The sequence below is a fragment of the Lepus europaeus genome, chromosome 1 (assembly GCF_033115175.1).
Source record: "Lepus europaeus isolate LE1 chromosome 1, mLepTim1.pri, whole genome shotgun sequence".
NCBI lineage: Eukaryota > Metazoa > Chordata > Mammalia > Lagomorpha > Leporidae > Lepus > Lepus europaeus.
Window position 1 is genome coordinate 18,365,766 of NC_084827.1, and position 26,280 is coordinate 18,392,045.

The 26,280-nt window shown below is 53.7% G+C and overlaps 1 protein-coding gene across 1 annotated transcript; it reads right to left on the reverse strand.

Annotated features, from left to right (window-relative positions):
* Positions 1-1,067: 1,067 nt before the first annotated feature.
* Positions 1,068-24,386, reverse strand: CPA5 (carboxypeptidase A5). Its single transcript, XM_062198214.1, has 11 exons — positions 24,271-24,386; positions 23,243-23,324; positions 21,793-21,927; positions 9,786-9,884; positions 7,979-8,080; positions 6,765-6,866; positions 6,295-6,405; positions 5,851-5,941; positions 2,079-2,278; positions 1,704-1,788; positions 1,068-1,255 (listed from the first exon to the last, which is right to left on the reverse strand). The coding sequence occupies exons 1-11, from the start codon at positions 24,384-24,386 to the stop codon at positions 1,068-1,070; spliced, it is 1,311 nt and encodes a 436-aa protein (XP_062054198.1).
* Positions 24,387-26,280: the final 1,894 nt, after the last annotated feature.

The following is a 26,280-nucleotide window of genomic DNA, read 5'->3' on the forward strand; positions in this document are numbered from 1 at the left end:
CCCCAGCCCCAGGACCGCCTCTCACCTCTGCTCCAGCCCCTGGCCTCAGCCTTTCATTTGCTGCTTTGGTGCCATTTTGAATCCGGGGTTTGGATCATCTCCACGGCCTCCTTCCACGAAGTGGCCTGACATTGGTCTCACTTTATAGGTCGAGTGGAAAGAACCGGTTCTGCTTTCATCCCTGTTGCTGTGTCTTCCAGGCTCAGAGATACCCACAGTCCTTTTCGTTCGTTCACACACACACAGCCCAGCTAAAGGAAAGATTTGCTCACGAGACTAGGCCTCAGACTTGCACAAACACATTCAGCTCTTCAACCAATAAGGGAAGAGCCAAGGGACCCAGTGCCCCTGCTCCTGAATGGTGGAGGAAGACAGAAAGTCCAAGGAAGCCTGGCAGTGTTGGAAGGCCCCTCGCTAGGATCTCAAAACAGCGCCACTGAAGCTCTGTTAGAGCGCCTCCTTAGCCCCTTGGCTGGCCGGAGGCAGCTGCTGCGCGCATGATAGCCATGATGGTTACAGCGATGACACGGAGGAAGAGGGGGACTCCGCCCCCTGCGTGCATGCTGCTGCACTGTGCTGGCTCCCGCCTGCTCTCACTCTGTGCTCCTAGGCCCTTGGAGGAGGAGCTTACAGACGAGCAGCTTGTTCACATTTGGTTATAAGGGCGAGTGAGGACCCCTGAAATGTGCCCTTGCCCCTCGCCGGGGAGGAGGAGGGGAGGCTGCTTGCCTGGACCTGCCTCTCCCTGAAGTGGAGAGCAGGCACCGCTGGGACAACTGTGGCCTGGTAGCCCCTGGGGGTGTCTTCCCTGTCCTGGGCCTGGGCATACTGCAGGAGGAGGGGATGGACCGCCTTGGGCCCTGGGGAGGGTGCAGCAGGCTGTCTCAGGGGTGAGGCACAGCCCGTGTCCCCCTCTATGCGAAGCCAGCAGGAGCAGCAGCCTATGTGTAGAAGCAGCAAAGCCCGTACAAACTGTTTATTTCCTAAAGGGTCCAGGCAAGGATTTCAAGAGCGGCCCTGCCCTGGGGACGAGGAGGAGCCCCCCTGCTTTGGCCTGCAGAGGGTGGCTAGTAGGGGTGGGTCCTGGTGTGCTCCATGATGGTGAGAATCGCCAGCCACGTCTCCTGGGCCGTGGGGATGATCTGGGAGGCTGGCAGCAGGAAGCCGTAGCGCCCGGTGTCGCGGAGCTCAAAGCTGAAGGCATACTTGATGCCTTTGTCGTAGGCCCAGTCCACGGTGATCCCGCTGGCCACATCTAGAAACCAAAGGGCCAAGAGGTGCCCCCAAGAGGAAGAAGGTGGTGCAGCCCCAAGACAGAGATGTACCCCGAGGAGAAAGGGGACCCTGGAGCCCACCCCTGAGCCCAGGCCACACCATGCTCCCGGGCTCAGGCCTCCTCCCGGGCAACCCCCTGACCACTGTGGCCACCTCGAGCTCTACACAGGAAAGCTCTGGGAGGCCTCCAGAGATAGGCTCTCCCCCCCCCTCAAAGCCTCTGCAGTGAGCCAGGCACTGGGGGCCGGGCATTCATGCCGCACAGAGCAGGCGCTGGGGGGCCATTGTCTACCCCTCTGTCCAAGTGTAGGAAGCAGATTAGGCCGGCCCAGCTAGATCCAGGGGACCACCAGGCAGCTCAGAGCTGCACGTGCCCAGCCCCAGGGGTGTGTGGGATCTGGAGCAGTGGCCAGGGAAGCTTCACTCACAAAGGGTGGTGCTGATGCTGCCAAAAATATACTCGATACCGTGGACCTTGTACAGGGCCTTCACTGCACCCTTGGCAAGATGATACTGCAAAGAAAACACCCCAGCGGGAGAGGTTGGGGCTCAAAGTGGCTCTGCCCAGGCCCCAGCACCCTCAGCCACTTGTCAGCCTCAGGAGTTGAATGTGCAGAGAGCTCTGGAGACCGAGGAGTGCAGCAGCCCTGGCTTCCGACTTAACCACACGTGAGAGCCACAGCCTCCCCACCTGCCGTCTGTGGTGTCTGCCGGTCCACACCCCTGGCTGGGGATGGGGAATCAGTCAGATTTCCCTGGGGAGGTGCCTCCTTCTCCCCTACGTCCAGAGCAGCCAATCTCACCAACTCCTCTTGGTTTGCCACAGGCTGCAGAGAGTGGCCGTAAGGGTACATGAGCATCTGGGAGTAGCTGTGGATGGAGATGAGAGCCTTGAAGTTCCCGTGGCCCGTAATGAAGTTCACGATGGCAGCCACCTCGGGCTCCGACTGCGGAGAAGGCCCGTGGTAAGTCTCTGAGCAGGGGTTGTTGTTAGAACCGTTTCCTGGGAATAAAGAAAACCACCCAAAGGGTCAGCACTCCTGAGCATGGCAGAGACACCTGGGGCTCACAAAACACCCATGCGGTCCCCTACATTTCCCAGACTCCTTTGCAGTTTGGCGGAGGGCATGCGACCTCTGACCAATGAAAGCTGAGCAGAAATGATGAGGCAGTTCTGATCTGAGACTGTTAGAAGCCAGGGTGACTTCTCCACACTCTCCCCTGTGTGGCAGGAGGCAAGAGATTCCAGAAAGACACAACCTCCTGGATCCCTCTGTCACCACTGGCAGAGAACTTCTAAGGACAGTTACCTAAGCACGTTGGACTCTGAGTGCTTGAAAAATGAGCTTTTGATATGTAGAAGCCACTGGGGTTTGGAGGGGTGCTTGTTACCGCTGCGTACCCTAGTCTAATACCTTGGAAGCAGGAGGCCGCCCCACCGCCCTGCAACTCCACAGCCCTGCAGCAAGCTCCCTTGACTTGCTCTTCTGGTCGAGTCCTGGCTGAGGCTCCTTTGAAAGGCAGGCCTGCCCCAGAAGGTTCATTCAGAAACCCCAGGTCTCTCCCCGGTCTCTGCTTCCCCACTTCAGCAGCGATCCCTTTGACCTGATTCCTTCCTGGGTTCTCTGTCCCTTGAACGCTCAAATGTGGTGTCTGCTTGGGCTTGGCACAGCTGTGGCCCCAGGAGCTCCAAGGGCTTGGGGCCAGGAGAAGAGAGAACAGATCCCCACAGCTGCCTGGCTCGCAAATGCAGAGAGGCCCTTGAGCCTTTGCTTCCCCCACCTCCTTTCTTCCTCTCCAACCCTCCTGCTTCCCTCTACTCCTCAAAGGGTACGTTAGGGAGGGCTGGCCTGGGCTGGCCAGTGTGAGAGAAGCGATCCCAGCTCCTCCTCTCCCGTCTGCTCCTGAAATGGCTGTGCCCCAGCCTGGTCCAGAGGCCGGGGACTGCCCCAGCTACTTCTCCCATTGTTTGTTGTTGTTTATTTGAAATGCCGAGAGACAGGGAGAGAAGGGTAGCGACAGGGAAAGAGTTTCCATCTATTGGTTCACTCCCCATAGGCGCACAACAGCCAGGGAAGGGCCAGGTTGAAGCCAGGAGGCTGAAACTCAATCTGGGTCTCTTAATGTGGGTGACAAGGACCCAGGTACTTGACCCGTCACTTGCTGCCCCCCCAGGCCATATTAACAAGAAGCTAAAATAGGCAGTAGAGCCAGGACTCAAACCCAGGCACTCTGATGTGGGATGTGGGCATCCTAAGTGGCATTTTAACCACCATGCCAAATGCTAGCCTTCATTCTATTTTATCTGAATGACAAACATATCTCCCATCTGCTGGTTCACTCCTCAAATGCCTACAACAGCCAGGGCTGTCGGGCCAGAGCCAGAAACCAGGAATGCAGTCCAGGTCTCCCACAGGGTGAGACGTGAGCCATCATCTGTTGCCTTCCAGGGTATGTATTAGCAGGAAGCTGAAATTGGGAATGGAGCTAGGATTCGAACACCCTAACTGTAGGCCATACACCTGTCCCTACCCCAAGTTCTGAAGCCCCCTGAGGAGGCCAGAGCACCCCTCTTGAGCCCAGCCCATGGACCAGTTCAGATGATGCTGCAGAAACACAGCAGCCTGCCCTCCCAAGAGGCGCGGAGCATGAGGGGCAGGGATGGTCTACAGCCGAGACATTACACAGCAATTAAGTTAAGGCAATATTAAAACCATAAACAAAACCTTCCTCGCCTGAGTCACCAGCCCAGACACAAGCACACACCGCTTCTGGCCCTAGGCTAATCTGTCACTGGAGTGCCCCTTCTCGGTTTGCCTGGCTCTGCCTGGAGTGGGGGACCCAGGCTCAAAGGGGATGTGCCTGCAGAGAGCGAGGGGGTGAGGGGCAGCCCCCCAGGCTGCAGTGGGCCCAGCTAACAGTGGCCCTGTTTGTTGTGTCTGCCGGGAGCCTCTGCACCTGCTACACTTGATGAATGACAAAGAGCAACAGATGAGCAGAGCGGGAAGGCTGAGAGTTTTGTCTGCATTTGCAGCCCACGCTCGCAAAGCAGTTCCCCTGCCAGCGACCAGGTGGCTTTGCCCAAATATGGAGAAACACTTCAGGCCATTAGTTCTGGTTTGAGCTAAGCAGAATAAACTAATCTTCCCCTGACCAAATGGGAATTAGCTGCCTGCCTCTCTGACGTTCACCGTCAAGGTCCTCTGAGCCTGCCTGTTTCACAAGTACCTGCTAATGGATTCATTAGCTATTTATTTTTCCTTCTCTAAAAATGTAATTTGTAGCGAGGGGAAATCTTGGGAAGGACATGGTGAATTATTCAAAGCAGTCATCTTTGGGTAGTGGGATTATGGGAGCTTTTTGCCCCCTCTGGGCTTTTCTTTTCCATAATTGTTTTTTTTTTTTTTTTTTTACAGTGTATAGTATGGATTTTTTTTTCCTGTGGAAAAATCCACAAAAGTTATTTTCTTTAAGAGGTAATTTGTTTTTCTGCCAGCTGGTATAGCTCTGGGCACTCATCTGGTCAGCTCTGAGGGGCCCATTTGGATGCTGAGATCTGGTCATGGGGAGGTGGAGACCCCGCATTTCACAGTCTCTTTCCCTCCCACGCCTGGCCATACTCAGACCCTGCAGCAGGGAACTCGCACCCAGCGCTTTCAAGCCATCCGTATTTTTCAAGAACAGACCCCCAAGAAGCCAGATTTCCAAAGCAGTGGACATCCAGATCTAGAATGTTCTGTTGCATTGGTTTGGCCACCAGCCTGTGGATCTGCTTGTGCACAGCAATGGCACTGTGTCCTGGGGCTGTGGATACCCTATCTGGGGCAGGAGCTGTGTCTGTTCTGGATACTCCATCCTGGCTGAACTCAGCTGCCCACCGACCAAACTGCTGCATTTCCAGGGTCCATGGACCTGTCTCAAGGCTTGCCGGAGGCTTCCGTTTGCCCCCCAACCCCCCATCCCTGGCAAGAGACCTTCGGGGAGGAACATCAGGGAATGCAGGAGGAAGCTGCCCAGCCCTCACTGGGATCTGGTAGCTCTTTGTTTGAAACAGTAATGGGTCAAACACGAATACCGGGTGCAAGCCACTCTATTTTGAACTATTGCTTGGCCTCCCAAAGGGCAGTTTGCAGGCCACAGCTCTCAGAAAATTAGTTCAGAGGAGTTTCCTTGTTGTACACACTTAGGGGAGGACCGGCAGCATTTTAGGGGCACTTTAAACTGGTTTTAAACAACGGGCAAGGCCACTTCGTACCTCCTTGTACCTTTCTCTGCCGTATTTAGGATTTGACCCTTGAAGTTTGTCTTCATTCAGGGGCTGGGAGCTCCCTTGAAAGTTCCTGTGCAGGTGTTGCCTAAGTAAACCTCTAACACACATGTGCTGCCTCTTCCCACATCCCACAGCCAATCTTAGGAACGCACTTGCTTGTCCTTGGCCATGACTCACGCATTATTAGCTAATGATGACATTTGTCCGTACCTCCCAAGTTATGGGTCAATGTAATCTGACTGCATGGGAGGGCCAGCCAAGGACCAAGATCTAGCCCCACCCCCACGACCAACAGGCTGCTGTACCTCCAAAGCCCGAATTCCAGTTCCTGTTGAGATCCACACCAATGCAGAAGACGCCAGGTCTTGTGGACTTGTTCTTCCGCCACAAGCGGTTCTGAGAAAGCCCAGGTCAGCTGACTCCCAGAGTTGGGAGCCTCTGACATGCCAGCCTATGAAAGGGGTCTGGTGGAGTGGGGAGGAGCAAAGGCCAGGACCTTCTGGAGATAGGATGGGGTTGGCATGGGACTGAGCCAAGGCTGCAGATCCGACATTGATGGTTGAAGTCAGGGTCACAGGCCACCAGTGGTGGTCTTCCTGGGGCAAGGGGTAGGAGCTTGGAGGCCAAGAAGCTGCAGCTACAGTACCTCCCACCCTCAGGGAGACTGTCTGCAAGGACCCCTGGAGGGGCTGGCTGTCAAGGCCACAGCAACCCTTCCTTGGCCCCCCACGTGCCCGAGGTGCCCTCACCATGCTGTGCGTAAAAGCAAAGCCATCAGGGTTGGTGACAAGCTCTATGAAGATGTCCATAGCGTTCAGTATTTCTGTCAGCACACCTTCTTTACTATAGTCGTTGACAATCTGCAAGAAAGGGTGAGGAATGGGAGGTCCTGCTGGGCTCTCGGAGTAGGAGGAGCCGGACATTTGCACAGCGGGTGGCCCCAGAAAGATGCAGCATCAGGCCATGAAGTAGAGCCTTTGTGCAGAACCAAAGGCTTGGCTGTCAGACAACTAGAAGGCAGAGGATCCATGTGGGCTGGGTGCTGCAGAAGGCCCGCACATGGCGGCTGTTTTAGAGAATGGGAGGGGACAGAGCACCCTGGATTTCAGGGTGAGTCTTTCCAACTTGTTGGGCCCTTGAGGAGTCAGGCAGCCCCACTCCACCCAGTCCCCAGTTCCTGCCCACTCCCAGTTGCCCTTTGCTACAGGTCCTTGCTGACCTTCTTGGCAATCCAGATGCCGGTGGCATGGGTAATCCACTCCCGAGAATGGATTCCAGTGTCAATCCAGATGGCTGGGCGCTGAGAACCTCCAGTGCTGAACTAGGGAGAAGAATCGGGTCCCCACCAGAGATTTGAGCAAAGCAGCAGTGACGTTGTCCCGGGCTGACCACAGGGGGACCTGGTGCTTCCCTACTTCCTCACTGCCTAGGCCCAGGGTGCTTAGCCCAAGAGAGGATGCGTGTGAGGGACCTTTCTACACTCCCATGATGTGCACACGTGTGGGATCCCTAGGCCCTGTGGTGGTACTGTTGCAGGGCAAAGCACAGGATTTCTCAGGGTGGACAGCTTCTTAAGACGAGTGCTTCTAGCTTTAATCTGCACATTAATCCCATGGGAATCCAACTAAATGCAGATTCTGATTCAGTAGGTCTGGGAGGAATCTAACATGCTCCCGGGTGACGTGGGTGCTGCCATGCAAGCACCACAGTTGGAGAGGCAAGGTCTTAGATCACATTCAAGAGAGAAAACGACAGCCCCTGGGGGAAGTAGAAGCAGGGACAGGTGAAGTCAGTGCCACGCTGAGGCCACGTGGCTGTTCGGAAGCATCCACCAGAGCATTGCTGAGAGCAGTAGCATCTGGCTTTCCTGGTGGCCGATGCATGGCCCACACCCCTGAGTGCCCCTCAGGGCACCTGCCAAACATCATTTTCTAGCGGGCTTTGCACCCACCCATCTTCCATCATGACCAAGGAAACTGCAGCTGCCATATCGGCATACGCTTCTGTTCCAGTGGCCCCTGTGAATGGCCAGGAGTTCCCTCATCATCTGGGGCTGTCTCAGCCAGATGACCTCAGCATTTGCAAATGACCCCATGGCCCTCCCCTCCCCTTGTGGCACATGGAGCCCCTGAGGTAACCGGAAGAACGCTGTCTCACCACATTCACACCCACTTCAGGTGACAGGTGCCCTGCCGCGACCCTCCCACTGCTTCCTGACCAAGGGCGTGCTAGGTCACTGCACTGTCACCTGTCCATGCCCACGAGGGTGAGTCCCTGAATGCCATCATCCTAAGGCTTGTGCGTCACTTGAGGGCAGGAGTACACACATCTTTCTTCTCCCCACAACTCCCACCCAGCCGCTACCTGCCAGGAGCTCAGTCTTAAACCAGAGGCTGTCACCATACCGCCCACTGGTTGGCACCGAGCTTTTACCTTCAGGACAAGAATGGACCGATTCTCAAAGCTGTTGCCAATGTGAATCTTTGAGACTATGTCTGAATGTTCAGTCACAAGGTTGTCGATCCAGCTGTAGATCTGAAAGCAATGATGTTGATCGGACTGGCAGTTAGTTAAACAGGGAGAAAAGTGATACCCCAGGACCTCTCTGAATAGTCTCCTTAACCCATCCCACCCTCAATACTCTCCCACCTCCCATGGATCTAAGAGAACACAGATCAGATCAAGATCTGTAAAATTAAGGTGGACATGTGGTGCAGCATTTAAAACACCACTTGAGGAGGAGGGCCCTAGTGCTTGGGCCCTGCACCCCATGGGAGACCAGGAGGAAGCACCTGGCTCCTGGCTTCGGATCAGCGCGGCGCACCAGCCATGGCGGCCATTTGGGGAGTGAACCAATGGAAGGAAGACCTTTCTCTCTGTCTCTCTCTCTCACTCTCTAACTCTGCCTGTCCAAAAAAAAAAAAAAAAAAAGACACCAGTTGAGACACCCGTATCTCGTATTGGAGTGCCTGGGTTCTTAGCTCTACTCCCAATTCCAACTTCCTGCTAATGTGGACCTGGAAGCAGCAGATGTAGTTGGCTCCCTGCCACCCATGGGGGGAGACCCAGATGGAGTTCCTGGCTCCTGCTTAGGCCTGACCCAGCCCCAGCTGTTGAGGGCATTTAGGGAGTGAACCAGCATTCAATCTCATTCTTTCTCTCTCTCTTTTACAGCCTTTCAAGTAAAAAACAATTTTTAATGCTTAAAAAAAAAAGGAAAAAAAATAGCAAACATAGATGTCCTTCGGGCTAAGGGCATTTAGTCGTGGTCTGGCTGGATTCACAAGCTCCTCTTCCCTGTGCAGAGCTGTGCCTTTGCCTGGGAGAACAGCGTGTGCTGAGTCCGCTCAGATCCCCAGGGCAGCCTGTCTTGTTGGAAATTCTCTCTCGTCTCCATTCCTTGGCCCATTCAATCCACGTGACAGATCTCACAGACCTTGCTGTTTATCTTCCTGCCCCTTTTAGGCTCTAACTAAAGGCAGGATTCAGGCTTTACTGATTTTTGACATCAATAGTGATAGACTATATTTATTCGCTGTCTTGTCTTTTCAGTACTCTGGCTCCACTGTTACAGGTCTTGTGGAAGGGGAAAAGTGGTGATGATAACAGAGTGGATGTCTGTATAATGTCACATTTTTCATGCATAAAATAAGACGTGTGCCTTAGTTTATTTTACAGTGGGCATCCCTGTGCCCTCCTTGCATGGCCTCCTTTGTAAACAAGTCACAATCAATAACACCTGTCCTGGCTGGTAGTAACTGCAGCCGTGAGCTTCCCCAGATAAAGGCGACTCTAGTTCTACAAACGTTGCCCTCCAGTGTTCCTGGCTGCTTGCTCCTTATTTCCTGAGGCACACACAGCTGGGGCCACTGAGCACCAGTACTGGACATGGAAAAGTCAAGACCCCAGGATCTCTAGCCAGAGGCTTTGCTAAGGAAAGCAACCTCCATTTGCTCTGTTCTGGCCTACCATGGGTCTGTGCTTCAGTGTTCTGCCTCCTGGACTCATTGCTGGGCTGTGCACCTGCCTCGGGCTTCACTGCTGAGCTGTAGTCCCCTCTATCTGAATCCTTAAACTAAACGTCCACCTGACAGACCTTCATCTCGTGTCTGCCCCACACTCCTCATGGGTCATTCACAGTCTCCCACAGACCCCAGGGTCCTCACTAGTTCCTGCATGAGTCTAGACACTTCTGGAGCCCTAGAACAAGTGAGTCAGGAGCATGGCTGGGCAGACCTACCTCCTCCAGGGTATGGTAAGAGGAGTAACTGAAGCTACTGGTGCTGCGCTCCAGCCGGCGGGATTTTGCCATGGTTTCTCTTTCCTCATCCAGAAGAACCTAGGAGACAGAAACACATGTTGGGAGGGCGGGGCAGGGCTGGGCCATGTCAGCCATGCCTGTTCTGAGCGCTACAGCAGGTGACAGTGTCAACACAGGAGAATGAGCCACTGAGTGTGAGCTGTGCACAGAAGGGGTGCTGGGTGGCTGGGTTATTCTCCCACCTGCCAAGCTGGCATTCATGCTGCCACTTCCCACAGGAGTCTAGAAAGCTGGCTTCTGTGTCTGCTTTTGCCACTTGCTGTGGCCTTAATTTTCTGTTTGTTTGGTTTTTTGTTTTTTTTGTTTTTTTTTTTTTTTTGACAGGCAGAGTGGACAGTGAGAGAGAGACAGAGAGAAAGGTCTTCCTTTTGCCGTTGGTTCACCCTCCAATGGCCACTGCGGTTAGCGCATTGTGGCCGGCGCACTGCGCTGAGCCGAAGCCAGGAGCCAGGTGCTTCTCCTGGTCTCCCATGCGGGTGCAGGGCCCAAGCACTTGGGCCATCCTCCACTGCCTTCCTGGGCCACAGCAGAGAGCTGGCCTGGAAGAGGGGCAACCGGGACAGAATCCGGCGCCCCAACTGGGACTAGAACCCGGTGTGCCGGCGCCGAAGGTGGAGGATTAGCCTATTGAGCTGCGGCGCCAGCCAATTTTCTCAGTTGTAAAACTGGGATAGCAACATCTGCCTTGCCACCTCACAGGATAAAATGGAATAATAGATGTGAAGGTGTTTTGGAGAAGATGCCCACAGTCTGCTGCCAACACTGCTTTTGCCTCTAAACATACTGTTACGTCAGGTCCAGGCTGAACCACGTGCAGTGATGCCTCTGGGGTGGGGAGCAGAGGGCTTCTCTGACCCCAACATCAACCCTACCCCCAGGAAGTAGCCTAGACAACTGGAATCTAAGCCAATGCCAGTCCAAATAATTGTTTTCTTTTTAAATATTTATATACTTATTTAAAGGCAGAGTTACAGAGAGGAGTAAAGACAGAGCTTCTATCTACTGGTTCACTCCCCCAAATGGCTGCAATGGCCAGGGCTGGGCCAGGCTGAAACCAGGATCCAGGAGCTTCTTTCGGGTCTCCCACATGGATGCAGGGGCCCAACCACTTGGGCCATCATCTGCTGCTTCCCGAGGTGCATTAGCAGGGAGCTGGATAGGAAGTGGAGCAGTTGGCACTGAAACCGGCACCCATATGAGATGCTGGCATCCCAGGCAGCAGCTTAACCTGCCTTGCCACAAAGCCAGCCCCCAGATCATTATTAATATGCTAGCGGTCTTCAGTTCACCTCCTAAACTGTAGTATAGGTGACCCAAAAGCACGTTCTCAGTATATGTTTGGCATTGACACTCAACCTTCATGCGGCACTTGGGACTGACCATGGGGAAGTAGAGGGCCTGCGTTGGGTCGACCACTCACTGCTCAGACTACTCATTCCATCCTGAGACACTTTTCCCAGCTTACATCTCTGTGAGATGGGCAGGTGACCTTTCCACAAGCCCATACCCTCTGCTGTGGCTTGAAGGTGTCCCCCAAGTTTATGCACCGGAAACACAGTCCCCAGTGCAGCAGGGTTGAGAGGTGCAACCTGCACATGGTGAGTAGGTCATGAGGGCTCCCTCTCATGAGTAGACCAGTGCTGTTATGGTGGCTGTGGATTCATTATTGAGAAAATGGGTTTGTTAACAGAAATGAGTTTGAATCTCTGTCTACCTGTCTCTTTCTCTTGCTCTCTTGCTTTTCCACTTTTTAAAAACTATTTATTTATTTTATTTGAAAGTCAGAGTTATATAGAGAGAAGGAGAGGCAAGGAGAGAGAGGTTCACTCCCCATTTGGCTGCAATGGCTGGAGCTGTGCCAATCCAAAGCCAGGAGCCAGGAGCTTCTTTTGGTTCTCCCACGTGAGTGCAGGGGCCCAAGAACTTGGGCCATCCTCTACTGCTTTCCCAGGCCATAGCAGAGAGCTGGATCAGAAGCGGAGTAGCTGGGACTCAAACTGGCACCCATATGGGATGCTGGCACTGCAGGCAGTGGCTTTACCCGCTATACCACAGCGCCAGCCCCTTGTTTTTCTACTTTCATCAAGGCATGACTCAGGAAGAAGGCCCTCACCACATGCAGGTCCCTCGGCCTTGGACTTGCCATTCTCTAGAACTATAAGAAATACTCTATTGTCTATAAATTAGTATCATGTATTCCGTTATAGCAGCACAAAGCAGACAAAGACCTCCAGATAGTGGGAGGCAGGGCATCCCAGGATTCAGCAGACTGTCCCGTGTGGGATGTGGTTAGGCCCTCCCACCCCAGAGGGTGATGAGAGAGCATCCTCATCAACCCCAAAGGTGCCCCTTGCTTGCAGCGCTAGGTCACAAGTAAGTTGCAATGGTGCCTCAACCTTCTTGGTCACCAAGTGTCTCTGTGCTCTTGATCTCACTTGACCTGGTCAGATGGCCAGATGACCATCTTTAGAGAGAGGCAGACTGGGAAAGTGAAGAGACCTCATGGCAAAGCTAGCAGATGGCAGAGGTAAGATAAGAACCAGACATCCTATTTCCCAGCCTTGGGTTCCTTAAGACCAGCTACCAAAACTAAAGGTGAACAACAACAATATACATACCTACACAGGCCTGTCTGTCTGAAAGCATGATCATGTATGCAAATGTGCAAAATGTAGACAACAGCTGAAAACTCCATTGTACTACTTTTGCAATTAAAGGTGTTTTTTTTTTTTTTTTTTTTTTTTTTTTTTGCCAGGGGGGTGGGGCGCGCCATGGCACAGTAGGTTAATCCTCCACCTGTGGTGCCGGCATCCCATTTGATGGCAGTTCGAGTCTCGGCTGCTTCTCTTCCAATCCAGCTCTCTACTATGGCCTGGGAAAGCAGTAGAAGATGGCCCAAGTCCTTGGGCCCCTGCACCCACGTGGGAGACCTGGAAGAAGCCCCTGACTCCTGGCTTTGGATCAGCGCAGCTCTGGCCATTGCGACCATTTGGGGAATGAACCAACAGAAGGAAGACTTTTCTCTCTGTCTCTCCCTCTCACTGACTATAACTCTACCTCTCATATAAGTAAATTAAAAAATCTTTTTAAAAAAGTTTTTTTTTTTAAAAAAAGAAATACCAAGTACCTCTAAGCATAGGAAAATAAGACACTAAAAAGACAAAATACTAGCCTGTTAGAACAAAAGGAATAAGAATTTTTTGCTCTTTAAACAATTTTATTTATTATTTATATTCAAAAGGTAGGGGGTGGAGATATTTCTTCTATCCCCTGGTTTACTCTCCAAATGTCCACAACAGCTAGAGCTGGATCAGGCCAAAGGCAGGAGCCCAGAACTCAACCCAGGTCTCCCATGTAGGCAGTAGGGACCCAACCACGTTAAGCCATCTCCTGCTGCCTTCCAGGGTGTGTGTTAGCAGGGAGCTGGAATCAGGAGTCTAGCCAGAACTTGAACCCAGGCACTTTGATATGGGATACAGGCATCCCAAACAACATTTTTTTTAAAATTTAATATTTCTTTTTATTTATTTGAAAGGCAGAGAGGGGTGGGGGTGAGAGAGAGAGAGAGAGAGAGAGAGAGACCTTCCTTTCACTGATTCACTCCACAAATAACTGCAACAGCCAGGACTGGGCCAGGCCAAAGCCAGAAGCCAAGAACTCCATCCTGGTCTCCCACATGGGTGGCAGGGACCCAAGCACATGTACCTTCCCAGGTCTGTTAGTGAGGAGGTGGGTGGATCACAAGTGGACAAGCTGGGACTCCAACCGGTGCTCCAACAGAAGATGTGTGTTCTGCAGGCAGCAGCTTAACCTGCTGTGCGCAATTCCATACTCCCAAGCAACACCTTAGCTGCTACAACAAATGCCCGCCTTAGATTAGGATTTTGAGCATTTTTTTCTTTTTTCTATCTTTACACTTTGGTACTGTGCTCATCCTACTTCAGGGAGGAAGGATTTTCAAGTGGATAAATGGTAGTGAAAGCTAAAGCCCTGACAGCGAACATGGAGTAGCAGTCACAGTCTTCCCAGGGCTAGAAAACAGCTCTGCCCCCTCCCCCTGCCCTCCGTGCTACAGGTGAGGCCACTGCGTAGTGACTGACATGTCCACTGGCCTGTTAGCTTGCCCACAACTCTCCAGTTCATAGATTTCAAAGTGGGACTGGAAACTGATGTTTGGGGCTCATTTTATTTGATTTTTGAGCCCCAACTACATGTATACAATGAGTTCTAGCTGGACTGGGTGCGCTGGGGACATTCCTGCTTGGGCAGAGCTTGGATTGCTGGGTAAGTTAGACATGGCTGGCTGGAGGTACCCTGCTGCCCAACCCTGGGAAGCTCCAATGAAAACAATTTGTTTTCTTCCCAGGAAACCGACCCAAATCTCAGCAGCCCACCATGACCAGGGCATGCCCGCCACTGGGGACTGGCATCACCAGCTGTGGGCAGCAGCTGCAAGGGGACAGCAGCTGGGCCAGGGCCTGAAGTGCAAGAGCCCCAGAGGCTAGTTTCCAAGGGGCTGGAGGGGGCTGGAGGGGGAGGAAGACCAGGAAGAAAAACTGGAACAAAAGAACCTGAGAACACAGTCCTTCCCACGTAGCCACAGCCCCAGGGAGCCCCACAGGAAGACGAGCTTGGCGGCAAGTGGGAAGTCAGCAGCAAACTGCGAACAGCTCTGCAGACTCTCTCACAGCCGTGTGGAGGGACGCAACCCCTTCGCACACACTGGGGACCCTCGGGCCTCACAGCTGGGCCGTGGGCCCGGGAACGTTCCTCTACTCTGGCCCGAAAACTGCACACGTGTGCTCCCTTCCCGGGGCCCAGGAACGGGAGGGGAGGAGGAAGAAGGCAGACTGATGGCAAGCACAGGTGCTCATTCCAGCCCTGCTGGGCTTCTGAGGAAAAACCGAAAGACCAGCTGGCTCAGAAGTCAGCCATTTGCCTCTGTGGAAGCCATGGGAAAGTAAAGGCTTGGTGCAGATTCATTTATGACAGGAAGGAGAGGGTAGTAAGCAAAAGGCAGCAGGTCCAGGATGGTGGAGAGGGGAAAGCTGGGTCCCCGTGTGAAGCCGGGGTCTGAAAGGAGCAGGACCCCTCCGCCACTCGGCAGGTACACCCCATGGGGACACAGGGTGCAGCCGCGGCGGCCTCCTCTCCACAGCGTCTCCGGCCTGCTCCTCCATGCTACCATTTGTAATAGCTGCCACGAGACACGGGAAGTAGCCTCAGAGCTGATGTCCTTACAGCAGACCCCCTCGGAGGTTGAGGTCGTGTCACTGCCCAGAGGACAATTTTGAAGAATTACAGCGCTGACTTGCCTCTGAGGAGGCAGATGGCACCAGAGTAGAGTATGGGCCCCAGAGTCAGACTAAACCCTGATGCTGTCACCAACCTGGGCAAATTACCAAAGTCCTGTGCCTCAGTTTCCTCTCATTGGACGGGGACCACGTTATCATATGCTTTAGCCCACAGTGAAAAATGCTCTCATGAGAGTGAGAAGGCTAATCCTTATAAAATGCTTCTACTATGGCCTGGCGCGTCGTCAATGCGGGTCGGTGTTAGCTATAACGATGGCGACGGGTCGTGTGGTGAATCCGCAGCAGGCATGGCCGGGAAGTCCAGACTCCCCCAGAGGGGATGTGGCATCTCCAGGACTCCCCCCTCAGTGGTCACTGGGGGGTCAGCACCGGCCTCTCATGTGGTTCCTCCTCCCCCCAGCACTGCCCCTTTCGTCCCTGCCTTCTGCAGGCCTTGCTGTCCCCTGTCCTCTTCAGAGCTGCCACTCACCCCCACAAGGTCCAACAGCGTTTCCACTTCAACACTCAGCAATCTCGCAAGGTCACATTGTGTGCTGGGCGCTAAACACGTGGCAGCCAACAAACTACCTGCCCTCACGGAGCTTAAAGTCCAGTGAGGAGGCAGGAAAACAAATGAGATAAAAATTTTGGTTACAGGGGCCAGCGCTGTGGTGCAGCGGGTTAAAGCCCTGGCCTGAAGCACCAGCATCCCATATGGGTGCCAGTTCTAGTCCCGGCTGCTCTTCTTCTGCTCCAGCTCTCTGATGTGGCCTGGGAAAGCAGTAGAAGATGGCCCAAGTCCTTGGACCCCCTGCACCCGCGTGGGAGACCTGGAGGAAGCTCCTGGCTCCTGGCTTCGGATCGGTGCAGCTATGGCCATTGCGGCCATCTGGGGAGTGAACCAGCGGATGGAAGACCTCTCTCTCGTTCTGCCTCTCCTCTCTCTGTGTAACTCTGACTTTCAAATAAATAAGTAAATCTTAAAAAAAAAAAATTTCGGTTACAGAGGGCGTGAGAACAGAGAAACTGCTGAGAAGAGTGAAGCAGGGAGGCGGAAGAGGGAATTGGATGAGTGAGGGAGATGATAGTATAACTTAAAGGTTAAAGGTGACATGTGTGTGACTTTGAAGGTAGCAGGGGGGCTGGTGCTATGGCGCAGAGGGTTAAAGCCCTGGCCTGAAATGCCAACATCCCATATGGGCACCGGTTCTAGTCCCAGCTGCTCCTCTTCCGATCAAGTTCTCTGCTATGGCCTGGGAAGGCAGCAGAATATGGCCCCTGCACCCACGTGGGAGACCCGGAAGAAGCTCCTGGCTCCTGGCTTCAGATTGGCGCAGCTCTGGCCATTGCAGCCATCTGGGGAGTGAACCAGTGGATGGAAGACCTCTCTCTCTGTCTCTGCCTCTCTCTGTAACTCTTTCAAATAAACCAAATAAATCTTAAGAAAGAAAGGAAGGAAGCAAGCAAGCAAGCAAGGAATTATCCATTCTAGGTAGAGGGACCAGAAAGGCCCTGAGGCAGGAATGGCCCAGGCAGGTTCACCATCAGGGAGGTCCCTGTTTGTAGAGCAGAGTGAGCAAGGGTATGGGGCAGGGAGCAAGTCATGAGGAGCCTTGTGACCCTCTTAAGAACTTCAGTTTTGCCGGCGCCACGGCTCACTAGGCTAATCCTCTGCCTGCGGCACCGGCACACCGGGTTCTAGTCCCGGTCAGGGCGCTGGATTCTGTCCCGGTTGCCCCTCTTCCAGGCCAGCTCTCTGCTATGGCCCGGGAAGGCAGTGGAAGATGGCCCAAGTCTTTGGGCCATGCACCCGCATGGGAGACAGGAGAAGCACCTGGCTCCTGACTTCAGATCAGCGTGGTGCACCAGCCGCGGAGGCCATTGGAGGGTGAACCAACGTCAAAAGGAAGACCTTTCTCTGTCTCTCTCTCTCACTGTCCACTCTGCCTGTCAAAAAATAAAAAATAAAAGAACTTCAGTTTCACTCTTGAGTTGGGAAGCCACTGGAGGTCGTGAAGCAGAGGAGTGACTCAATTGAACTTCCATATTTTTAAGGCTGCTGTTTAGAAACCAGAGCAATAAGGAGGCGAGAGCAGGGAGGGGAGAGACAGAAAGCTCCTGGAGTAAGCAATGTGAGGGATGTTGGCACATTGGCTCAGGGTGGTAGCGTGGGGTGTGCTGAAAAGCCAGGGTCCATGGGGTTTGCACAGATTGGATGTGAAGTGTGTGAGCAAGGAATCAAGAAGGCACAAAGCGACAGGTGTCTGTCTTAGCAGTTGGGATACCAGTCAAGGTGCCTGTGTCCCACATCAGAGTGCCCAGGGTCCTCTGATTCTGTGGCTGGTCCTGACTTCAGCTCCTTACTAATGTGCACCATGGGAGGCAGTGGGCGAAGCCTCAAGTACCTGGGTCCCTGCCACCCAGTGAAGAACCGGATTGAGTTTCTGGCTCTTGCCTTTGGTCCAGCCTTGGCTTTTACAGGCATTTGGAGAATGAACTAGCATATTGGAGCTCTCTGTGTCCAACTGATTCTCAAATAAATAAATTTTAAAAAAAATTTTTTGGAAGAAAAAATGAGTGCAAGTTTTGTCTGAGTGACTGGAAGGATGGCATCGCTATTCCTTGAGCTGGGGACAGCTGTGGAGGAGCAGATGGAGGTACAGGGGGCACTTGGTTTGGGCCTGCAAACCCTGAGATGCCCACGAGACACCAGGTGGAAATGCTGAGTAGGCGGGCAGCTACAGGAGCCCAGCATTCAGGAGCTAGGTGGTGACTGGAGACACGGGATGGAAGTCATTAGAAAGTAGAAGGTGTTTAACGCCACGATGCTGGGGGAGGATATGAAAGAGAGGGCCGAGGACAGCACTGGACATGAAAACTGTAAGCGAGGAGCAGCCAGCGAACTTGGGAAACCCGGGACAGGGCAGTGTCCTGGACACTCCGAGAATAGATATGACTCAGGGCAGAGGGAGCCACCAGTCGAGCTGACCAAAGGTGAGCATGAAGACTTGACCCCCAGGTGGGAGCAGGAGTTGTCAAGGGTGGCTTTGGTGTGATGAGGGGTGGGCCGCAGAGGAAGGGTGGGCATGGCGAGCACAGCCAGTTCGGCTAGTTCTGCTCCACAGGGGAGCAGAGGAGTGGGCTGTTGGCTGGAGGGGGCAGGGAAGGGACCCAGAGGGGCTCCTAAGATGGGATGAGTACTTCTGAGCATGTGCTGGGAGTGAGCCAGCAGGGAGAGGGGTCGATGAAGCAGTATGCACCCAAAACTGTATTCCACTCAAGATGGCCAGAGCATGGGTGATCTTTGTTTTCTTCTTGTGCTTTTCCCTTATTTTCCAAATTATCTAGCATGAATATTTATTAATTTTGTAATCAGAAAAAAAAAAAAAGCCATTAAAATCCACAGAGCTGATTGCTCAAGTGAAACTTTTCCATGGTGATTCATCCTAGGGAAAAAAAAAAAAAAAAAAAAAAAACCACCAAAGGGCTGAAAAGAACGAGGAGGTGAGGAAAAATTAAATGCAAATAGAGCTCACTCAAAATCAGATAATTTCTTGCCTGGCCCACCGCAATTTCCTCACTACCCCCTGCCTGTCACTCTCCCCAGCCCTGTCCCCAGCTCAGTGCTGTCACTGTCAGAGTGGTCTTTATGAAACACAGAGCTGACCGCGCTGGGCTCCTCTGAGGGCTCCCACAGTTCTCAGGATAAAACCCCCACCTCTTCAGGGGCAGAGGATGTCCTCTGGCCAGTCAGGGAGGGGGCCTTCCCTTCCCCAGCCCCCGGCCCCTCTTCAGCCACCATAATTACCACCTTCTCCACGTGCTCCCATAGCAACCGCTCAGCCCCGTCCCCATCTTCCCTGCCATTGTCATCACCCAGTTCCTCCCCCACCGCCCCATCCCCCCCAGACTCTCCAACTCCCCTGGATACAGGCATCGGGTTTTTTAGCTTTGACTCTCCAGCATCTTCCCCCATAGGCAGCACATGGTAGGCGTCTGTTATCTGCACGAGGAATGAATGGACCAGAGCATCTCATCTTCCCCAAGCACCCCTCTGATCAGACCAAGGACAGGAAGGACCATCGCCTTCCTTAAGAAGCTACGGTGCCTCTGGCCCCAGTGAAAACCTGTATTGTTTTCTGTGCTCCTTCTTAGCCTGGTCTGCTAGACTCAGATTCCTGTCCCTTCCGTCCTCACCTCCCATCCTCCATTAACTTGCCTAACCCTTCCGAAAGCCCCTGCTGAGCCTGGAGGGGTGCGAGCCAGGGGCCTGTGGAAGCACAGACCGCTGGTCCCCTTCTAGACACACTCGTCCTGAGCCAGCCGACAGACGAACTCTGTCAGCAGAGAATCCCTGAGGGCTCGTTCTGCAGGGGACATCAGGCCAAATACCGAGACGGAGAGAACCGAAGGACAGGGAGAGTTCAGGCCTGTACATCCGCGTCTGAGAAAAGACTGGACGCCCACAGGCTGAGCAGTGCAAAGCCCCTGCCATCCTGTAAGCCAGCTGCCCTGAGCTCTCCTCCATGGACCCCTCCCCATCATCCCACAAATCAACCCCACGCGCAGTTCCGCCTCTCCTCACTTCCGGCTGTCTGAGCCCCAGTGTTATCTGGAGCAGGGCGGTCCAGCTTGATGGGCTTGGTGACGATCCTGCCTGGCCAGGTCAGGGCTTAGAGTCCGGAACATTTTCCGGAGAGGCAGTGCAGAGCCCAGAGGGGTTCTGGGCTGGGGACGACAGTAGGAGAGGACAGGCAGAGGGGAGTATGGAAGACTGGGGGTGGTGGCAGTGGCTCAAAGGCGACTCCAGGGCTATCCTTGACATGGAGAAACCAACAGGAAGTTTTTTGAGACTTCGCATATCTGTTTGCCAAATGCTGTGGGGTTCCCGGGGCGGGACAAAGGCGGAGAGATGCAAACTTTCAAAATGGAGGCCTGGGCTAAAAATGAGAACTCAGTTCTGTTTCTTTTGATGTGGTGGCCTCTTTTGTCTGTGGGAGTTTTCCTATTTTTGTTTGTGGGGGATTTAAATAGAGAAGCATCCCCCCTCCCACATGTTGAGCGGGAAACAGATGTGCCTGATGAGGGGTGGACCCCTTTCAATGGCCCCAGAAGCTCCAGCCCTGTGCACGCCTGGGAAAGGAATGCGGCCTAACGCGTTTATCCCCTGGCATGTGGTGTCAAGTGTGTGCTCCAGGAGGCTCCGTGTTCCCACATTGCAGACCCTGACAGGAGAGCAGGGTGGACAGCACGGTCGGCGGGGAGTCTGTGTGCTGCACTCCCCCGGGGACAGTCAGGAGCAGCATTTAGGAAGCAGGCCGTGCTGCCAGCACCTTTCAGAGGCGCTTTGGGTTGTCCTTGAAGCGAGAACCTTGAGAACAGAATTCCCTGGTGTTCAAAAAAGACCCTGTAACGTGCATGACCAAGCGGGGGCAGGGAGGTTGGGAGCCCAGGATGCTGGCTTCCTGTAGAAAGTTCACAGAAGGTGGAACTAAGAGACATTTGGGGGACTCGTTGTGGTGCAGCGGGTTTTAATGAAATGCAGATCTGATCCTGCACAGCAGCCTCCCGGACAGGGTCCAGTCAGCGGCCCCCATGCAGGACACAGGGGGAAGCTGACGACATTGCCTCTGTCTCATATTGGAGTGCCTAGGTCCCGTGCCAATGTGCCTGGGAGACAGCAGAGGGTGGTGTAAGTACTCGAGTCCCTGCTAACCACGTGGAGACCCAGATGGAGCTCCTGTCTTCAGCCTGGCCTAGCCCAGCTAGTTTGGGCATTTGGGGAGTGAACCAGCAGATGGAAGAGCTCTGTCTCTCTCTTACTCCTCTCCGTGTCACTCTGCCTTTCAAACAGATGTTTATTTTGGTACTAAAAAATTGTGGACTCCATGCATAGATTTTCTTTTATAATGTGCCTTTGCGTGAACTGCTTGAAAACCTTTCCTATTTTCTCCCATCTCCATTCTCCCTGGCTCCCCAGCCCAGTTCTTTGCTGTTAGCTGCAAATCCTTGCAGAAGGAAATTCACCTGTCAACGCCCTTACCATCGCCACTGTGGGAGTGCTTCCCACCCCATGAGCTCTGTATTGGGCTCACCTTTTCTCTGAGAAGTGTAGATTTCATTTCTCCCCTGGCATGTTCACAAACATGCAGATGGAGACTTGCTCACAAAATGCCCACTTTTTTTTTTCTTTTTTTGACAGGCAGAGTTAGACAGTGAGAGAGAGAGTTGAGAGAGAAAGGTCTTCCTTCCGTTGGTTCACCCCCCAAATGGACACTACGGCCAGCACGCTGCACTGATCCGAAGCCAGGAGCCAGGTGCTTCCTTCTGGTCTCCCATGCAGGTGCAGGGCCCAAGCACTTGGGCCATCCCCCACTGCCTTCCTGGGCCACAGCAGAGAGCTAGACTGGAAGAGGAGCAACCGGGACAGAATCCGGCACCCCAACCGGGACTAGAATCCGGTGTGCCGGTGCCGCAGGCGGAGGATTAGCCTAGTGAGCCATGGCGCTGGCCAAAACGCCCACTTTTAAGCCTGTGTGTTTTCCCTCCACGTTGAGCCCAACCAGAAGCAACGTGGAAGGGGAGTCCCCAGCCTCTGTCTCAGTGTGTGTGTGTTGGGCAGGGGGCCTCACCTGGATGTCCTTTATCATGATGCTGTAAGCAAGCCCATGAGACTCCAGATAAGCCTTGATGTCTTTCAGTTCAGAGAAAGGGACTCTCATATCCACGGGGAGGCTGGGTCTGGCTGGGCCACGCCAGAAGTCCACCTTGTTCACCAAGGAAAGAAACAAATGCATCAGTTGCACACCCAATCCTGTAGGCCCTGGGCAGACAAGCTGAACTTCTCTTGTACACTTAAAAGGGCTCCTGACCAGAGTGAAAAACCTAAACCTGAGCAGAAAGGCCAGGACGGTCTGGTGGTTCTTTCCCGAACGTCAAATACCTTTGTCTCACAGCCTTACTCACACATGGCAGCGCTGTATGGATCTGCAGAGCCCTACAGGGCTTCTTAGCAGGGAGAGTGTTCATTATCGGGGATGCTAACACAGACAAGAACCAGGCCAGAGGAGCAGATATGGGGCCGGCATTGTTAACACAGCAGGTTAAGTCACTGCCTGTGATGCTGGCATCTCATTTGGGCTCCAGTTCATACTTTACTTCCAATCTGGTTCCCTGCTAATGGCCTGGGAAAGCAGCAGAAGATGGCCCAAGGACTTGGGAACCTGCATCCATGTGGGAGGCCAGGATGAAGCTCCAGGCTTCTGGCTGCAGCCCCGGCTGTTGCAGGCATTTGGGGAGTGAACCAGCAAGTAGAAGAATCTCTTTCCCTCCTTCTCTCTCTCTCTCTCTCTCTCTCTCTCTCTCTCTCTCTCTAACTCTAACTAACTCTCACTTTCAAATAAATAAATCATTAACAGCAACAACAAAAAATAAAGCCACCAGCATTGCTCCCAATCCCAGTAGGTGCAGGGCAGGCTTCAGCTGCCTCCCAGACCCCTCCTCACCACACCTACTCCTATTTTCAGTTTGTAAAAGGGAGAGAATTACAGGAGGTGTCCTGAGTTCCCACCAACAGGGACACACTTCCAAAAGGATCAGGGCTGTGACCACGTGCAGAAATACCTGGCGGTTCCCACAGCCCTCATACAAAATCCTAGCTGGAGAAAATGTTTTCCATCGGGAAAACTTGTAGAAGACAAATTCTTGGAAACAAACGTTCAAGCCAACAGAGCTGAACTCAACCACGATACGGGTTTGCCAAGCTAAGCCATCGCAATAGGGAACAGATGCGTCCGTTACTGAGCCATAAACCCTCCCACCCAGAGACATATGTGTCCCCATGAGGCTTGAGGACACTCCCGCTGTGTGCAGAGCAGCCTCCCTGGCAGGGTCCCATCAGGAGCCCCCACCCAGGACAGCAGAGGAAGCTGCGAGAGACACAGCCTGAAAGGCTGCCGGGCCTCCCGGGCAGGTGTGCCCAGCCGTCCCACGTGTGATCTTCCCACAGCTCTGTGAGCTTCAGCAGAGACATGAGCAGGGCGGGTGTGGGGTGGGGGTCCCCAGGCCCTGAGGAGGCCTCACCTTCTGGGGCTTCAGACCCTCCAGGTCCCTGAGAAGTGAAAGCTGCTTCTCATCTCTGGCCAGGACTCGAAGAACCTGGTCTCTGGAAAAGCGCAGGGAAGGACAGAGACGCTGTGCAGAGGGTTCCTGGAGGCTGGCTGGCCGGCTTGGGAGAGGGGACCTGGGAAGATGTTCTGGGAGGCACAGTGCCACACAGGCTGGGAGAAGGACTCTCACTCTGGGAGCCACGCAGCCCTCAGCCCAGAGCCCCGAGGGACAGACCACCCAGGGGAACAAGTAAAGCCTATTGGTGCTACTGATGAGCCAGAAGCCAGGACAGGGAGAGGAGGATGGGGAAGGAATGTAGGGGCAGGGTGTGTATGTGTGTGTGTGTACACATGCGGGTAAGAATAGAATGGGCGTGGGGCTGGGAGGGCCACTGGTGGCCCCAAGAGCTCTTCTTACAGGGCCCCAGGGTCATAGAGAGATCAGGTAACCCCACCTCTCCTCATCTGAGGGCAGCTGGAGGTGGATAGGAGGCAGCGTAACCAAGAGGCCGGCAGCTTGAGGACTGCTGGGGCACATGCCTGGCCTGGTGCTGGCTCCTCCCCACCGGGCTCAGACCCTGGAGGACGGAGCTGTGTCTCCTCTGCTTTGGAACCTGGCATGTAATTCCAGAGCTTTCTACTATTGGAGGGAAGACACTAGCACATCCATTTCTGGCCAGGGTACACAGTCTTTGAGGGCTTATTAACTGCCTTAAGGATCTAAAGAAATAAATGAACACTTCACCTCCCAAAAAATGCATATCTGAAAACAGTTACCTGTGGTTTCAGGGGACTCTTGGGCACCTGAAACCTGAAGAACTCTAGTTTGAACTGCCCTGGAGCACAAAAGAAGGAGGCTCTAGAGCTAGCCGTGGGCCCGGGACAGGAACCGAAGTCACTGTTTCTCCCCCTTGACCAGGGCCCCGCCAGATGGCCCCTCTCCCCGTGGCCACCACCCTCTGGTCCCACAGCTCCCCTCCCACGCTTGGGGCAGCCACTCACCCTGTGAAATTCATTTGACCCAGCGCTGTTGCCAAGATAAAGCTGCAGATCAGGAGCGTGGTCCTGTGCACAGCGGGCAGCCCCGGGCCGGTCCCAGGTGTGGCAGTGCCCCGCATGCTTCTTCCTCCCGGCGCCTCAGGGGCTTTCCTGGGGCCCAGGCATGGACCGGCCTCAGCACAGCACAGCACCTAAAGGCCGGTAGGGCCGGCCTGAGACAGGTGTCAGGCTCTCCCTGGGGAGACCCGGCATGGGCCTCCCATAGGCCAGGCCCCGGGAGAGCTAGAGCTGCCCCCCGCTTCTAGGAAGAAAGGGGAGGAAGACAAGGCCCTCGGCTCCCCTTCCTGTCTCGACGAGCATCCAGTGCCCCCTCTCTGGACAAAGGGGAGTAGCTGGTACCCCCGGGAGGCCACTCTGTTCCTCCTTCCTCAGTGAACTCCCTCCTGGCCCCCTGGACTGTCCTTGGGCCACATCCATCTCACACTGCCCTCAGAGAGCCACATGTTCCACTCCTGTCTAAAAGCTCAGGGCCACTGACCTAATCTCCCTAAATCTCAGTTTACTCAGCTGTCCAATGGGTTAATAATACCCCCCTCCTACCTCACAGGGCTTGGGGAGTATTGGATGAGACAACTTGGTGAATTGGCTTGACAAAGCCTGCAAAATGTAATATATTGTTATTTCAAAGGCACTAACTCTTGTCACCGCTGCATTTTAGTTCAGTCCTCCTGTTGCAAGGGGAAGATGGGGAAGAGAGGAGAATGGAGAGGGGGCCAAAGGGAATATATATTGTTTGAGCAGGAGTTCAGTTGAGAGTCCCCTTGCTCTGTCTCCAGGCGGACACCGTAAGGCTGGGACAGGTAGTGCATTTTCTGGTAGACAGGAAGGCCACCACCATTGTTATTAGAGGTCTCAACAGTCCCCTTTATGGTCTGGGAATAGTAGGGAGAAAACAGGGGCCAGCACCCAGAGCAGTCATGGCGGAAGGAGAAGGTGAAAGATGATGCCTGAATAGTAAAGGATGAACCGAAGAGAAAATCCACGGCGGGGATGGGGGTGGTGGGGGAGGCAGAGACTCAATCCAACAAAGTTGTTCAGCAGACGATGTCAACAAAAGGCCACTTAACTGTCACCAGCAATTCTCAGAAGCCCCCCTCCCCATCCATCCTTTCCCAGAATGGCCAATTAGCCGGCCATGCGTGCAGAGAGGGGAGCTCTTTTATCGACAGAGTGCCCCGCTCTCCACCCCTCCAGCCCTACTCCATTATTTCGTGGTTCAGCTGCTCAGAGGCGCCAGACCCTCCTAGAACCCTGGCTCTGGGCATGCTCAGACAGGAACATTAGCCAAGGGTTTAAGGACCTAGAAAAGAAAGCAATTACGCTTTCCACCCAAGCAACATTCAGCCTTTGTAGCAATGGGAATAAAAGAAGCAGAACTCAGAAACGGGAAAGAGAGAGATGGAGATGGTGCTAGTCACCGAAAGCACCCAGCGTCTTCTGGTTCAAAAGCGTCAATTTAAGTCACTAATAATGAGACAGCTATCCCTGAAGTTGGTTTGGGGGTGGGGAGAGGGAGAGAAAAAGAGCGAGAGCGAGAGACAGAGCCAGAGAAAGGGAGAGGGACAGTTCAGAGTTCTACGGCAGCACTTCCAATAGAACTTTCTGTGATAATGGAAATGTTCTATGTTCACACTGTCTGATGAGGCAGTCACTGGCAACTAGAAACGTGGCAAGTGAGACCAGGGAACTGAATTTTTACTTTTATCGGACTTCAAATCATGTAAATTTAAATAGCCACCTGTGGCTCCTGATGACCTTATTGGACTGCAGAGTCCTATGGGAATTCACCCACCCTAAAATGCACAGACTCCAGTGGCTGATTTTGAAGCAGAGAGCTACAACTGTGTTTGACCCGATACCTCATCCTGCCTTCCCATTCATAATTAATTACGTGGCTGATCATTTACTCAATAAATGTCTCCCGAATACCTCCTATGAGCCAGGTACTCGCTG

Coding starts and splice junctions, on each gene's coding strand:
- CPA5 (XM_062198214.1), bottom strand. CDS start 24,386: ATGCGGGGCACTGCCACACCTGGGACCGGCCCGGGGCTGCCCGCTGTG. Junction 9,885..21,792: donor TCATGATAAAGGACATCCAG/GTGAGGCCCCCT, acceptor TCTGTCTCCTAG/GTTCTTCTGGATGAGGAAAG. Junction 8,081..9,785: donor CTTACCATACCCTGGAGGAG/GTAGGTCTGCCC, acceptor CATTGCTTTCAG/ATCTACAGCTGGATCGACAA.